At 43.2% G+C, this 15,181-nt stretch overlaps 1 protein-coding gene across 1 annotated transcript; it reads right to left on the bottom strand.

Annotated features, from left to right (window-relative positions):
- Positions 1-13,665: 13,665 nt before the first annotated feature.
- On the bottom strand, positions 13,666-14,751 carry LOC101577004 (protein S100-A15A-like). The gene is made up of 2 exons (XM_004629716.1): positions 14,602-14,751; positions 13,666-13,842 (listed from the first exon to the last, which is right to left on the bottom strand). The coding sequence occupies exons 1-2, from the start codon at positions 14,749-14,751 to the stop codon at positions 13,666-13,668; spliced, it is 327 nt and encodes a 108-aa protein (XP_004629773.1).
- Positions 14,752-15,181: the final 430 nt, after the last annotated feature.

The raw sequence follows: 15,181 nt of genomic DNA, 5'->3' as shown, positions 1-15,181 counted from the left end.
TGCACTGTGGTCAGATAATGTGCATGGGATAACTTCTGTTTTCTTACATATACTTAAGCATGACCTATGGACCAGTATGTGGTCTATTTTAGAAAATGACCCATGTGCAGCTGAGAAAAATGTTTATTCAGCTGTGTTTGTTGGAACACTCTGTATATGTCCACCAAGTCTATTTGTTTCAAGCTCCGGTTCAGTTCTGTTATTTGTTTGCTATGATTTGTCTGGTTGACCTAATTTTCGGGCATAAGGGGGTGTTAAGTTCTCCTAGTAAGTATGTAGTACTGGATAATGGATTTTTCATGTGCATTAAGGTTTGCTTTATGTAGTTGGGTGCTCCCGTGTTTAGTGCATACATATTTATGAGTGTTATCTCTTCCTCTTGAATTTTCCCCCTAACCAGTATATAGTGGCCTTCTTTATTTCACTTGATCATTGTTGGTTTGAAGTTGAGACTGTCTGAGAATATGATTGATATCCCTGCCTTTTTCTGAGGTGCTGGGCATGTAGTATGATGTTCCATCCTTTGACTTTCAGCCTATGAATGTCTTTATGAGTTACATGTGCTTCTTGTTGTATATGGTATACAGCATATTGTTGGATTTTGTTTCCTAATCCACTGTGCCAGTCTATTTCTCTTAATTGGGGAATTGAGCCCATTTACATTGATGGTTAGAATTGAGATGTATTGACTTATGGTTGCCATGTTATTTACCTGTTGTCCTTTACTCCTTTTTCTCCTGTGTTTAATTGCTTTCCCTATTTAGTTGGTTGCTTTCGATCTCATTTGTGGAGATCTGATCATTTTGGTCCCTCTCTAGAACATCTTTCAATAGCCTCTGTAAGGTTGGCTTTGTCATCGTGAAATTCTTTAGCTGTTCTTTGTCATGGAAGTATTTCACTTCTCCATCAAGCTTGAAAGAGAGTTTTTCAGGGTATAGTAGTCTGGGCTGGAATTTGTTTTCATAGAGGACTTGGAGTACTCTGCTCCATGCCCTTCTTGCCTTCATGTTTTCCAAAGAGAAGTCATCCATAATTCTGATGGGTTTTCCTTTGTATGTGATCTGCTTCTTTTCTCTAGCGGCTTTCAGTAGATTATTCTTGTGCTGAATTTCCGGGATCTTTACTATTATGTGTCTCGGTGTGTTTTTCATTGGGTTGAGGTTACTTGGCATTCTGCATGCTTCGGTTACCTGAATGTCAGATTGTTTCCTCATATTTGGGAAGTTTTCTGCTATTACTTCTGCCCATATTTTTTTAATTTCATTTGTATTGATTCCTTCTTTCTCATTGATGCCTATTAGTCTCACATTGTTCATCTTTGCACCATCTTGCAGGTGATGGATTATTTTCTCCTGCATCCTAGTTGTTTTTAAGAGATCCTTTCTTACCTTTTCACTAGCTACACCAGCATCTTCAAGATCTGAGACTCTGTCTTCCCTTTCATTTAAACAATTGTGCAAGCTTGTGATTGAGATTTTAAATTCACTATATCTCTTTGACTCTGCTTCATGCGATCTATTTCTTTCCTGTATTGCTTATTCAAGGAATCCGTCATTTTTCTAATCTCCTCTATTTTTTTTAATCAATGTCTTCTTTAGAAGCAGTTATAAATTTTTTTTTTTTTTTTTTTTTTTTTACTGCAGTGTTCTTTTCAGATTGGGTTTCCTCCCTATGTTTTTGTAGTTGATTCTTTACTTCAGATGCTATGAGTTCAGAGAATTCTTTTCTTATTTCAGAAAGTTCTGCTCTGAGTTCCTCTATAACTTTCTGCTGTTGCTTATTTACTATTGTCGCTATTAATTCATACATTTGACTGAGCTAGTGTCCTGTGCACTTGTTCTGTGTGGGCATTGGGTTTCCTCTATATGTTTCTGCATTTGATTTTTTACTGAAGATATTATTAATTCAGGGATTTCCTTTTTCATTTCCAATCTGAGTTCCTCTATACCTTTTGCAGCTGTTTCTTTATTTCAGAAGCCATTGATTCATTGATTTCAGCTGTGTGATTCCCAATTTGTTCTGTGTTAGTGTCCTCTGCACTTGTTATGGGTGGGCTTGTGTTTGAGATTTCATTTTGCTTCTTCTCATTGTCATTTTGTGTGGCACTGTCTTCTGACCTTTGTTGTAGAGCTTTGGTGCAGTTATATCCTTAGCACCTGCTGAAGTTCAGGTGCCCATCTAAAAAGTTTGGATTTATCTTGTTGTGCCTGGCTTGGGTCTATCTGCTGTGCTCAGCTCCTTCCTGCTTCTGCCTTTGGGATGAACCTGTTGTGTCCCTCTGGCAAGATGTTCTGCTTTTGGACTAACTGGGTGTTTCTTTCCCCTATACTCTCTGCAGGGATTGCAGCTGCAGTGTTTCACCCCAAGCCTGTATGCCAGGCCTGAGCTGAGTCTAGAGGGGACAAGGTGGAGTAGGGAGGAGAAGCAGCTCTCCCACACACTCACTGGGCTTGGGCTAGGGCTGGATCTGGGGGTTCCCAGAATACGACAGAAATTCCTACTCAGTGGGCAGGATGGGGTGGGGTACTGCAGAGTGGTGGGGGGCATTCCAAGGGGGTGAAAGAGGGCCTTACCCACACTGCATCTGGGCTGGGACCAGTAGTTCCCACGGGTGCAGGCTAGCCAGAAGCTCTCTCACACACTTACTGTGCCTGGGCTAGGACTGGAACTGGGGGTTCCTGGAACAGGGCAAAATTCCTACTTGGCGGGCGTGGTGAGGGTGGTGCTGCAGAGTGGTGGTGGGGCTCTCCAAGGGGGTGAAAGAGGGTCTCACCCACGTTGTGCCTGGGCTGGGCCAGTAGGTCCTGCCGGCTCAGAGTAGCCGGAAGCTCTCCCACACACTCACAGGACCTGGGTTACGACTGGATTTACCAGCACCATTTACTAAAGAGGCTATCTTTCTTCCAGTGAACCTGTTTGGCCACTCAAATATAATGTGGGTGAGCATATTTGTTGTTGTGTCTGCAACTTGTAAACTGTTCTATTGATCCTCTGGTCTGTTTCCTTTTTCCAGTACTGGACTGATCTTATCACAGTAGCTTTGTAGTATAATTTCAAGTCAGGAATTGTAATGCCTCCTGTCTTGCCTTTGTTGGCCAGGATTGACTTTGCTATTCTCGGTCTTTTTTGGTTCCACATGAATTTTAGGAATATTTTCTCTAGATCTGTGAGGTATTTTAACTGAGATTGTGTGAAATCTTTATAACAATTTTGTGATTATTTTGGTTCTTCCTATCCAGGAGCAACATCTTTCCATTTTCTTAAGTCTTCTTTGATCTCTTTTTTTCAGGGTACTATAATTTTCTTTGAATAGATGTTTTACTTCCTTTGTTAGATTAATTCCTAGGTATTTTATTTCATTTTTTGGATGCTATTGTGAAGGGTATTGTTTCTCTAATTTCTTTTTTTTTTTTTTTTGTTCCTCGAACGCCTTCAGGGCACTTTTGGCCAGCGGGCGAGTTGTGAGGTTCGAACTCCAGCAACCTGAGGCTGACAGCTTTGTGGAAGCAGCCACTTAAAGGCCTGAGCTAGGGCCAGGCCCCCAATGGAATAAGGATTTTTTTTTTTTGTTTCTCTAATTTCTATCTCTTACTGTTTTTGGTTTTTTTTTTTTCACTGCATTTATTGTTTGTAAAGTGGAATACTGTTGCTTTTTGGGTGTTGATTTTGTATCCTCCTGTGCTACTGAATTTGTTTATTAATTTTCGGAGTCTCTTGCTGGAGCTTTTTAGGTCTTACAAATAGAAAATCATGTCATCTGCAAATAATGATAGCTTAATTTTCCCCTTTCTAATCATTATTCCTTTTATTTCTTTCTCTTGTCTAATGGCTTAGACTAATATTTCTAGAACAATACTCAGTAGGAGTGGTGATAGTGGACATCACTTTCTTGTACCTAATTTTAGAGTAAAAGCCTTCAGTTTTTCTCCACTTGGAATTTTGCTATCTGTTGGTTTGCCATAGATAGCTTTTATTAGATTGAGGTACAGGCCATCTATTCCAATTTTCTATAGTGTTTTTGTTTTTATCATGAATGAATGTTGGACTTTGTCAAAAGCTTTTTAGGCATCTATGCAGATGATCATGTGCTTTTTGGTTTTGGTTCTGTTGATAGGTTGTATTACATTTATAGATTTGCGTATGTTGGACCATCCTTGCATCCCTAGGATGAAGCCCACTTAGTCATGGTGTATAATCTTCCTAATGATTTGCCGCAGTTTTTCATCCATGTTCGTTAGGGAGATTGGCCTGTATTTCTCTCTTTTGGTTATTTCTTTCTCCAGTTTTGGTATCAGTGTAATACTTACCTCCATAAATTAATTAGGGAGTATTGCTTTCTTTTAAGTTTCATTGAAGAATTTGAGAAAACTGGCATTAATTCTTCTTTAAATTTCTTGTAGAATTGAACTGTGAATCCACCAGGACCTGGGTTTTTCTTTGTTGGTAAATTTTTGATTATATTTTCAATTTTATTGACTGATCTTGGATTATTCAGAGTTTTTGTATCTTCTTCATTCAGTTGGTAATTTTTATCTGTCTAGGAATCTGTTTTTTTTTTTTTTCTGTTTTCCATCCTGTGAGAATAGAATTTCAAAGTATGTATTGACAATCTTCTGAATTTTCACAGGATCTGTGGTAATTTCTCCATTTTCATTCTTTATTGCTTGAATTCAAGTTTTTCTTTTCTTTTTTTAATGAGGCTGGCTATGCATTTATCCATTTTATCTAATCTTTCAAAAAATTGGCTTTTTGATTCATTAATTCTTTGTATTGTTTTCTTTGTCTTGATTGCATTAATTGATCTTTATAATTTTATTCCATCTTTGGGCTTTGGGCTTGGTTTGCTCTTCTTTTGTTAGAAGCTTGAAGTGCAGCATTAGGATTTTATTTATTTTATTATTTTTTTGTTGTCCTCATGTGTGAGTTCACCACTGTAAATTTTCCTCTGAGAACTGTTTTCATTGTGTTGCACAAATTCCAGTAAGTTTTGTTTGAATTTTTGTTGGATTGTAGATATAGTTTAATTTCATCTGTGACTCATTGGTTGCTGAGGAGGGTCTTGTTTAATTTGCATGTGTTTATGGGGTTTTTGTAGTTTCTTTTGTCATAATTTCTAATTTGCACTGCGGTCTGATAACAGGCATGGGATAATTTCAGTTCTTTTGCATTTACTTAAGCATGGTCTCTGGACTGGCATGTGGTCCATTTAGAGAACATCCTATGTGCAGCTGAAAAGAATGTGTATTTAGGTTGCTGAGTGGAACATTCTATAAATTTCCACCAAGTCCATTTGTTGAAGTTTTGGTTCAGTTCTGATATTTCTTTTCTATTTTTTTTTTGTCTAGTTAACCTCTCTGAGGATAATAAGATGTTAAGGTCTCTCACTGAGATTGTGTTATTAGTTATTCTATTTTTCATGTCCTTTAAAATTTGTCTTATATAGTTGGGTGCTCCTGTATTTGGTACATACATATTTATGATTGTTATCTCTTCCTTTTGAAGTTTTCCTTTAACAAGACCTTCTTTCTCTTATTTGATCATTCTTGAAGTTCACATTGTCTTCAAACAGAATAGCTACTCCTGCTTTTTTCTGAGCACCTGGTGCATGGAGTATTGGTTTCTGTCTTTGACTTTTAGCCTATGAATTTCTTTTTGTGTTAAATGAATTTCTTGTATGTAGCATATTATTGGATTTTTTTCTTAATCCATTCTACCAGTCTCTATCTTTCAATTGGTAAATTTATTCCACTTACATTAGTGGTTATAAGTGATATATATTGGCTTATCTTTGTCATACTATTTTTATGCTGTTGGCTTCCTATTTTTCCTAGGTTTAATTGCTTGCCCTGTTTTGCGGTATCTTTCTGTTGTCCTTGGAAATTTGATCATTTTGATCTCTTTCTCGAATAGCTTGCAGTTACTCTTATAGGGTTGGTTTGGAGATTATGAATTTATTTAGTTGTTCTTCATCATGGTTGTATGTTATTTCTCCACTAATTTTGAAAGAGTGTTTTACAGGGTACATCAATCTGACTTGGAAGTTGTTTTCTTTTAGGACTTGAAATACTTCATGCTCTTCTTTACTTGACAGTTTGTGTTTAGAAATCTGCTGTGATTATGATGGGCTTTCCTTTAAATGTGATCTTTTTTTTTTTTTTTTTTCTCTAACAGCTTTTAGTATGTTGCTCTTGTGCTGAGATTCTGGGATGTTGATTATCATATGTCTTGGTATAGATTTATTTTGGTTGATGCTATTTGTAATTCTTTATGCCTCACTAATTGTATGCCAGATTTTTCCCCATGCTTGGGACCTTTTCTGCTATTATTTCTGCCAATATTCTTTTTTGCATCATTTATGTTGATTCCTTGTTTTTCATTAATACCTGTAAGTCTTATGTTGTTCATCTTACATCATCTTGTAGCTGTTGAATTATTATTTCCTAGTTCCTTGTTTTGAAGAGATCTTTCCTTTCCTGGTCCCTAGCTGCAATGTTGTCTTGAAGGTCTGAAAATCTATCTTCAGGTTCATTCAAACGAATGTGTCAGCTTTTAAGAGAATTAAAAAAAAAATTCCTGTATTTCTCTTTGAATCTGTTCCATGCATTCTATTTCTTTCCTATATTGCTCACTGAAGGTTTCCACCACTTTTCTATGCTTCTCTATTGTTTGAATCAATGTCTTCTTTAGATGTGGTCAGCGATTCTTTCATTATAGTTTAATTTCTTTTTTTGTCTTAGAGAGTACTTTTTTTTTCTTGTATTTTAGGGAAGGGTCTACAGGGTGTTCAGGGTCTCACTAGTAGATGGGACTTGTAGTGATTGTCCTGTTTACAGCCTCCCAAATGCTGGAATTACAGGCATGTGCCATCGTGCTCAGTCTCATTCACCTTCTCAGTGTGGCCTGGGGGCAGGGCTGTCATGGCTGGTCTGGGGATTGAACCACTGGCCCCTGCCCCTGCTTGCAGGCGCTTTAATCCACTGAGTTATTTGGCTGGCCCTAAGAGAGTATTTCTGATCTGATTTCCTCTATACCTCTCTGGAGTTGTTTTTTTTATTTCAGTTGTAATTATGTCAGAGATCCTGCCATCTCTATTGACTGAGAGTGGGATATTGGTTTCCGTTTGGCACTGTCCTCCATCTTTCTGTATAGGGCTTGGTGAGGCTATTATCCTATTGCCTTTCAATTTACCCTTTTATTACTCAAGGGATAACATGTGTTTAAGACAGATATGATATGATACGATATGATACCCTAGTTACAGTAGTATAATTAACAATAATAATAACATGAAGTAACATTTAGAAGTTGAAAAACTTTGGCAAATAATGGTTTTGTACTTTAGAAAATAGGAGCAAAGACTATAGTTATATAACAAAACAAATCATAAATTGGGAATTTGTATGCAAACTAGTTCCTCTGAGTTCCATCTGGATACCTCTGTGCCCCAAAGCTAAAGTCCTCTGGGAAGACCAGTTCACCTGAGGTCTCTCATCAAATTCTTGAAAGAGCCAAAGACCTCAAAAAAAGTTAAGAACATTAGTACTGCTGGGGTGTTGTACTTTGGGTAGGTGCTTGGACTCTGTATTACCAGAACTAGATCAGTTTCTACTCTGTGTCCTACAGTGGCTCATAACCATTGTCCTCTTGAAGCAACAGGGGCTTTCTGTCTTGGGAGACAGAGGGTAGCTTGAGGTCCTTATGAGATGCACAAGGCACTCAGCCACTGCAAGGACACAGCAGGGACTCTTCAGCTTTCTCTGGGATGATCACTGTACCTTGGACCCCAGGATGTGGGCTGAAGAGAGGAACCAGAACCTGGAATATTAAGGACACAGGTCTTTAGAGAAGGCAGGCATGCTTTGAGCACAAGAGGATAAGAGAAGGTGACCAATTCTGCAGGATTTCAGGAGGAGTAAACTCTCCCCAAAACTAACAAAACACCACTCAGCTTAACTGGCTTTCAACACTGTGGCTTGGTAGAGTATTTCTCATAACAATGCATTTTACATCCATATAGTCTCATAAGAGCCTCAGTATATGCCTGTTAGAAAACCAAAGCATGGAATCTGCCTTGTCCACAGATAAGGAAGCTGAGGCCCAAGAATGCCAAGAGATTCACCCAGAGTTTTCTTCTGCTGGTGTGTCAGAGTCTGTAATGATGCCCCAATTACCTGGCTCCAGAATATGATCCAACTGGTACAGACTTGGCTGGGAAAACTCCTTTCTTTTTCTTTCCTTCATGCAAACAACAAACACTGACCAGGTGCTTAGTCAGCAGCTAGGGCATCAGTGCTTCCTTATGGAAGTGTATGGATTAGTCTGGCTTGTCCAGGGGCTCATAACACTTTGGGGTTTCTTACAGCATATAACTTATACCTGTGTGACTTTGAGCCAATTACTTAACCCATCTTTGCCTTAGTTATGTCAAATATTAAGAAGAGATTAAAAATATATTGTACTTTCAATCAATGGAATGCGAAAAATATTTGTAAATCATGTATCTGACAAGGGCTTAATATCTGGAATATAAAAAAAAAACTATGGGAACGTAACAACAACAACAACAGCAAAAACAAATCAACCTAATAAAAATGGCCAAAGAATTAGACATTTCTACAAAGAAAATATAAAAGTGTTCAGCAAGCCTATTAAAAGATTCTCAACCTCACTAATCATTAGGGAAACTCAAATCCAAACTGTAATGACATACCAACTCTCATCTGTTAAGATGGGCCACTATCTAAAAATATAGCAAATAACAAGTTTTGGCAAAGATGTAGAGAAATTAGGAGCCTTGTAAATTGTTGATGAGCATGAAAAATGGCGTGGTTGCTATGAAAACCAGTGTAATCATTCCTTTGAAATAAACAGAACAATCAAAAGAACTGAAAGCAGGATCTCAAGTTCTCTGGGCACCCATGCGCAGAACAGCATTACTCACAATAGGCAAAGGGTGGAGCGATCCAAGTGCCTGTCAACAAATAAATGGACAAGTAAAAATGGTACATGTTCACAATGGAATCTTATTCAGCTTTTCAAAGAAAGGAAGTTCTGACATAAGCTACAAGTTGATGAGTTTTGAGAACCTTATTCCAAGTGAAATAAATTCACCAAAAGACAAATACTATATGATTTCATTTAATGTCAGGAGCATAGATGTAGTGGTTGGTTGTGTTTTGAGAAGAGTTGAAGCTTAGCTGAATTAGCTCGGCAATGCTCGGCCCTAGGGTGCAGAGGAGCCACCCTAAGGTGGCTCATCACCTAGATGATATACAAGGGAAATGAGGAAGGAGAGGGAGTTCCATTCTTCGGAGGAGCTGCAGTCTGCGCCTTCAGCTTGGATGTTGTTTCCTGGCTTCTAGTACAGACTCTTCACCTTCTTCCCTGGATCCTTTAGCCTTCTGGTGTAGATTCATTAGCCTTCTGCCCCAGACCCATTGGCCTCCTGATGCGGACTTACACCAATGCTGCAGTGAGCTCCAGACCTTGGACTGAACACTTGGGTTTCCATTGTGAAGATGCCCTCTGCTGGCTTTCATCCAACTCTGTTGCTGACCGTCGTAAACCAGTCTTTCAATTTCTTGTACATTTGTACATCTTGTGTTATATTTTTTTCTCTGACAAACCCTGACTGATACACTAGAGCAGTCAGGTTCATGAAGATGAAAAGTATAACAGTCATTGCTAGGGACTAAGAGGAGTGAAATGGGTAGTGTCACTCTTGAATGAGAACAGGCTGGCGATTGAACCAAGCCAATCTAGACAAGTGCTTTCTCTACTACCAGCTACATGCCCAGCCTCTGGAGTTTCAGTTGTCCAAGATGCAAGGAGTTCTGGAGGTCAGCAGCACCACTATGCGATTGTACTTAGAACTACTGAAATGTGCACTTAAAATGCTGAAGCCAGTGAATCCGATGTTATGTGTACTTTACCACAATTATGGTTTTAAAGATTTTAAGTGCTTCTTCCTTAAAACTGCCTGTCTTGTGAGGACCTACAATTACTGTAAAATATTCAAGGCTCGTGTGCTTTTCTAATTGTTGATTACATTTTAATGAAATTTCACACATTTTTGTTTAAAGTGCAGTGCCAAGGGAGCCATGACAATGGCTCTGGATCTGTGCCTGATTGTCTAGCTTGGCTGTACACACTCCAGGGTGGACAGTGTCCCTCTGCTGCCCTGACACAGCACAGTGTGCAGCGTGCACAGAATGGCAAACACAATGCATAATAATTCCAGGTGACAGCAAAATAGCAGCTGATGCTCAGGGGACTCGGGCCGTGTGTCAGGAGTTGTTTTGAGTGCTTTATGTGCATCAATTCTCTTAACCTTCACAATAATCCTATGAAGTGGGCACTGCTCAATTCTACTGCACAGATGAGGAAAAAGAGTCCCACAGAGCAACAAGAACCTCCATCTCATTTAGATTTAAGTGACTTGCTCTGTGATGTGACAGTATGCACTTCCTGTGCCTGCCCCTTCATCCTGGTAACAGCCTCTTTGCCTCCCTCACTGACTCAGGCATCCTCCACCGATTCCCTGACTCTCCGTACTGCTCCTCATCCACGCAGGAGAACTCTTCTCCTCTTGCCCATCACAGCATCAGCCCAGCTATGTCATGGTTCACCTGATTATTTTGTATCTTTTCTTGGGGACCAGAAGTCTCTTCAGAAGGGAAGCTACATTGATTTCCACACCCACTGGACCTTTGTGGGAATGAAGAAGGCAAAATTGAACCTGTGCTCTTTCCTTTTCCTATTGCGGAAATTCCCTGTCACACTTAGCCATCTGAAGTCACTTTTGCAAGAAGGTAGAATATAAATCCATTGATTAAATGCAGTCTAACTTCCTTGAAAAGAGAAGAATGGACACCTAGATAGGAAAACAGGTCCCTTTCTGCCATATAGGGTGACTAATTTTCAACCAAAAATCAGCTCACAGCACATAACTGTTATTCATCAGGCACTGCTTTATCTGACTCCGTTGGCACCACCTTACCCTGAAGCAACAAATCATATTTTCAGTGTGTATGTGCATCTACTGCTTTATTATAAAATAGAAACTGTAGGTACAATTATTCTTATTTGACAGGTTAGGAAACGGAAGCATGGTGCCTCAGTTAAATTAACTGGTACTTAAATTATCCTGGGTTCGCTGGAGGATACTAAAGGCAGTGATGAGGGCTGGGCTCCAGCCAGCACCATGTGCAGACTGACACGTGAGACTGTGACTTGTCACCAGGCTAACCTAACACCCCACAGACAGACAACTCTGGGGCCTCAGAGAGAACAAGAGTCAGGTTAAGCTGGGCTGGAATGAGTCAGTGCTGAGAATAGGGCACACGCATCAAGGAAATGGCAGAATCTGCCTGAAGGTTATGGGGCAGCCTAGTGGGGTGGAGCCTGGCTGTGTTTACAGGAAAGGGCTTGATTCCCCCCTGTGTGTCTCAACAGTCCAGCCCAGGGCCAGGAAATGACAACAGGTCAGGCAGAACTGGTGGAGAGATGCAGAAATCTTAGACCGGATTTCCTGGTGCAGTCCAGGGGAACCCAGGGCTCCTCAACTGAGCTTGGCAGGAAGGACTCTTCCAGGGTTCCTGAGGAGTAGTGACCCGAGTACCTAGGCTCCTCTCTCTGTGACTGAGGGACCCTGTGGGAGGGAGCTCAGATTCAATCGCCACCATTCCAGTCCACAGGCCCCCTCCCGCACTCCTTCTGCCAGCTCCCATTGCGTGGATTTTGGGTTAGGTAACCACACCAGGCTTTGTGTGGACACAGACTGAAGCATAAATGCAATGGGGTCAGAGGGTAGGAGACAAGTACACTTAGCACCTTGATCTGGTGGAGGATACCTGTAGTCCTAGCTCTCTGGGAGGCTAAGGCTGGAGGACAGAATGTTCAAGCTCAGCCTGTGGAACTTAGTTACTTAATGAGACCCAGTATCAAAATGCAAATAAATGTGATTGGGGATGTAGCTCAGCAGGAAGACCTTAGGTTCAATCCTCGGTTCAACAAACCAAATGAAACCAAACGATACCAAACCGAACCAAACCGAACCAAACCAAACCAAACCAAACCAAACCAAACCAAAGTCAAAGTTCCCAGAGCTGAGCAGTGCAGTTGTCATTTTTCATTAAAAAAAATTGTTTAGAAGTAATTGCAGGGGCCTAGGATATAGCTCAGCAGCACAGCACCTCCCTGGCAAACATGAGGTCTTGAGTTTGATTCCTGGTTCCCCCCACCAAAAAAAAAAAAAAAAAAAAAAAAAGAAAAGAAAAAAAGAAAGCAAGAAAGAAAACCGCTCAGTTTAGAACATTGGATCCCAGAGCCATCCTCAGAAAAGACAGTCACCAAGATGGGCTTCTGAAGGCAGAGACCCCTTCCAAGGATTCTGCCTCAGCTTCCTGGGCTCCCAGGGACAGGAAAATGACACTGATCAGGAAGGGCCGGGTCTCAGGCGAGAGAGGTCAGGGCAAACAGGATTGTGTCCACTGCGTCATGAGCGGCTCAGAGTCAGGGGCAAGGCCCACATTCATCATCTTCTTTTATTAGTAAAAACCAGCTGCACCCGTTCCCTCCCTCAGGCAGCCTTCCTTGTTGACGCTCTCCCAGGCTTCCCACATGGCTCATCCCAGCACAGGGCTCCCCAGTTCCGCCAGCCTGGCCCGCTGCCTCTGCTCTCCTTTCCTTCTCCACCTCAGCAGGCACAAAGCCTGACCTTCGGTCTGGCTGAACATGGGGCTCCCCGCCCCACCCTGAGGTGCCTGTGACCCTCACAGCTCTCCTCCGTTAGCAGCACCTGACACTGTGGTCTCCTCTGATCCCTCTTCTCGCTCAGGCACAGCGGAGGTTGGAGACTTTGCTGTTCTCACTTCTCTATGTCCACTGCCTCCCTTCTGTCACTGCATGCAGCCATGGAGCCAGTCCTCCCTGTGCTGTGCCTGGAAGCTGCATAATGGACCAGCCTCTGCCTGTCTGCTCTGCCGCCCGGCGCCCAGCTGGTTTCTGAAAGCACAGAGTTGGTCACACCGTCCAGCCCCTTCCTCACGAAACTGCACAGGGTCCCATTCCCGAAAGCCCACTGCCCAAGGTACCGTTCCCGAAAGCTACTGCTCAGCTTTTGAGGACCTCCAGACCCTGGTCCCGACCCACCCATTCACACTGAATGTGTAGATTCTCCTTGGACACTAATTTCCAAGCGAAGGTTTATTGCTCCTGGGCATAGCACACGGGTCCCCACTGTGTTTCCTCATTTGGAAATGCACCCTCCCCTTTCTGGCCCTTCCCAGCCCAGCCCTGTCCCCCTGGGGTCCTAGTGCACTGGAGATGCTTCAGAGCAGGACACCTGAGGAGCTGGGCCCATGTCCAGGGCAGCCCTGCTTGGGAGTCGCTGCTGTGTGATGGCTGAAGAATGCACAGGGAGGCACTGTGAGGGTCACAGCTGGCACAGACAGTGCCAGAGTTGGAGCTGCAGGCCAGAGCTGAGTCTCCCTGGAAGTAGATGCTCTCCAGGGTAGAGACCCCTTCTGGCTGACACATGCCCAGAGACACATGTGAGAGCGTTTGCCAGGAGGATCTACACACGCAGATGCACAGCAGGGTTTTCCACTCTGCTGCCCGTAGCCAGGTCACACCTCTCCTGGGATTGGCTCCTCTGCCCTCTGTCTAGTAGAGGTTGTGCTGGGCAGAGTAGTGGGCACACCACTGGCGGTGGTACTGCAGGTGATAGTGTTTCACCAGCTTGCCCAAGATGTAGAGGAACTCATCGAAGCAGATCTGGTTGTCCTTGTTCTTGTCTGCTGCCCGGAACAGCTCTGCAATGTAGTATGGGTCCTTCCGGCCCTGGGGAGAGGCATCAGGTCACCACTCAGTCAGGCATGCGGCCCACCCACCCGGCCTTCCCCCACTGCTGGGACGGCGGAGGTCACATCAGTGCTGGGAAACAGCTCCTCTCTCAGAGAGCCATAGAGTACATGCTGCAAAACAGGCCGAAGAGCCCCGATGTGCGGGGTGTCTCAGTCAGTGGAGCAGCAGAGCCTAAGGGCAGTAGGGCCCGCACCAAGGACACAGATGCTGGGCTAACTGTACAGACTCTGAACAGTGCTGCCCCACCTGGCCTCTGCACGTTCTCCTCCACTGTCTGTGACCATGGAGGCTTGGCTGCTTAGCTGTACAGCCTAGAGGGAACCCATGCCAGCCTCCCAAATGCAGGGAGCTAGGACCCATCCCAACACAGGGAGCTCAGGGTTTGAGGCAAAGTCACAGACTAAAGGCACTTTGAGCAAAGGGAAGGGGCAGAACCAGAGTCCAGTAGGCAGAAGAGCAGAGGAATAGACAGGTGGATGGTGAGGCAGAGTTTAAGGGATGAGCCACGATGGGGATGGAGTAGGACACAAAGATTAAGGGCAGGCAAGGAGAAGAAATGAAGCTGGGCAGATCCTGTGAGCCTCCCTCCCCAGGTTGCAGATTCCCCTAGGAATCAGCGCCCTTCATGGACGCACTCACCACTCACGCCCGACACTCACTGCCTGCCCCATCACTGTCCTGCACAGGTGTCCTGGCCCCCTGTTCACCCTCACTGTGGTCTCAGACCCTCCATACCAAGGTCTCCATGAAGTGGGGCACATGGTCCATCAGTAGGGCCTTCAGCTCCTCCAGGCTCAGGGTCTCTACGTCTCCTCCATGGGCTGCATACTGGTGGTAGAGGTGGATGATGTTGAAGAGGGATTCCTCCATTGGCATGTGAGGCATGACAGCTGGGCCCAGGGGCAGAGAGAGCTTGGGGTGCAGGGGTGTGGCAGTGGGGACAGCAGAGGATCTGCGAAGACACAGCGACCTCACCTAAGCCAGTCCACAGCAGAATGGATTTTTCACCCTAGAGCTATGGCCCTACAGCCTATCCCCACACCTTGTCTCAGGTGCCACCCCTATCTCTCCTCTTGTCAAGAGGACACAAGGGCATTGTGCCACAAGAAACTGTCCTACAGAATATCAGCATACAGCTGTGTCCCTTCATAGGGACCGAGGGCCTCCTGGACACAGGAGCTGCGTCCTTCTCTCTCTCAGCTCAACCTGAGTTTAGGTGTTAGCTACAGTGAGGTGTAAGGAGCAACTCACTCCTCTCTAATGCAACAGAGTGATTATATTGTTTAACATGGAAAGTTTTATACGCTTGAAAAAC

The sequence above is a fragment of the Octodon degus genome, unplaced genomic scaffold (genome assembly GCF_000260255.1).
Source record: "Octodon degus isolate 3935 unplaced genomic scaffold, OctDeg1.0 scaffold00032, whole genome shotgun sequence".
In the NCBI taxonomy this organism is placed as follows: domain Eukaryota; kingdom Metazoa; phylum Chordata; class Mammalia; order Rodentia; family Octodontidae; genus Octodon; species Octodon degus.
The sequence above is the reverse complement of the archived record's forward strand: the minus strand, read 5'-3'. Positions and strand labels throughout refer to the sequence as shown.

What these genes read in the sequence shown, in the direction of transcription:
- LOC101577004 (XM_004629716.1), bottom strand. Translation starts at nt 14,751, where the DNA reads ATGCCTCACATGCCAATGGAGGAATCCCTCTTCAACATCATCCACCTC. An exon ending in CCCACTTCATGGAGACCTTG is followed by an intron (nt 13,843 to 14,601) that starts GTATGGAGGGTC and finishes GCCTCTCCCCAG; the next exon opens with GGCCGGAAGGACCCATACTA.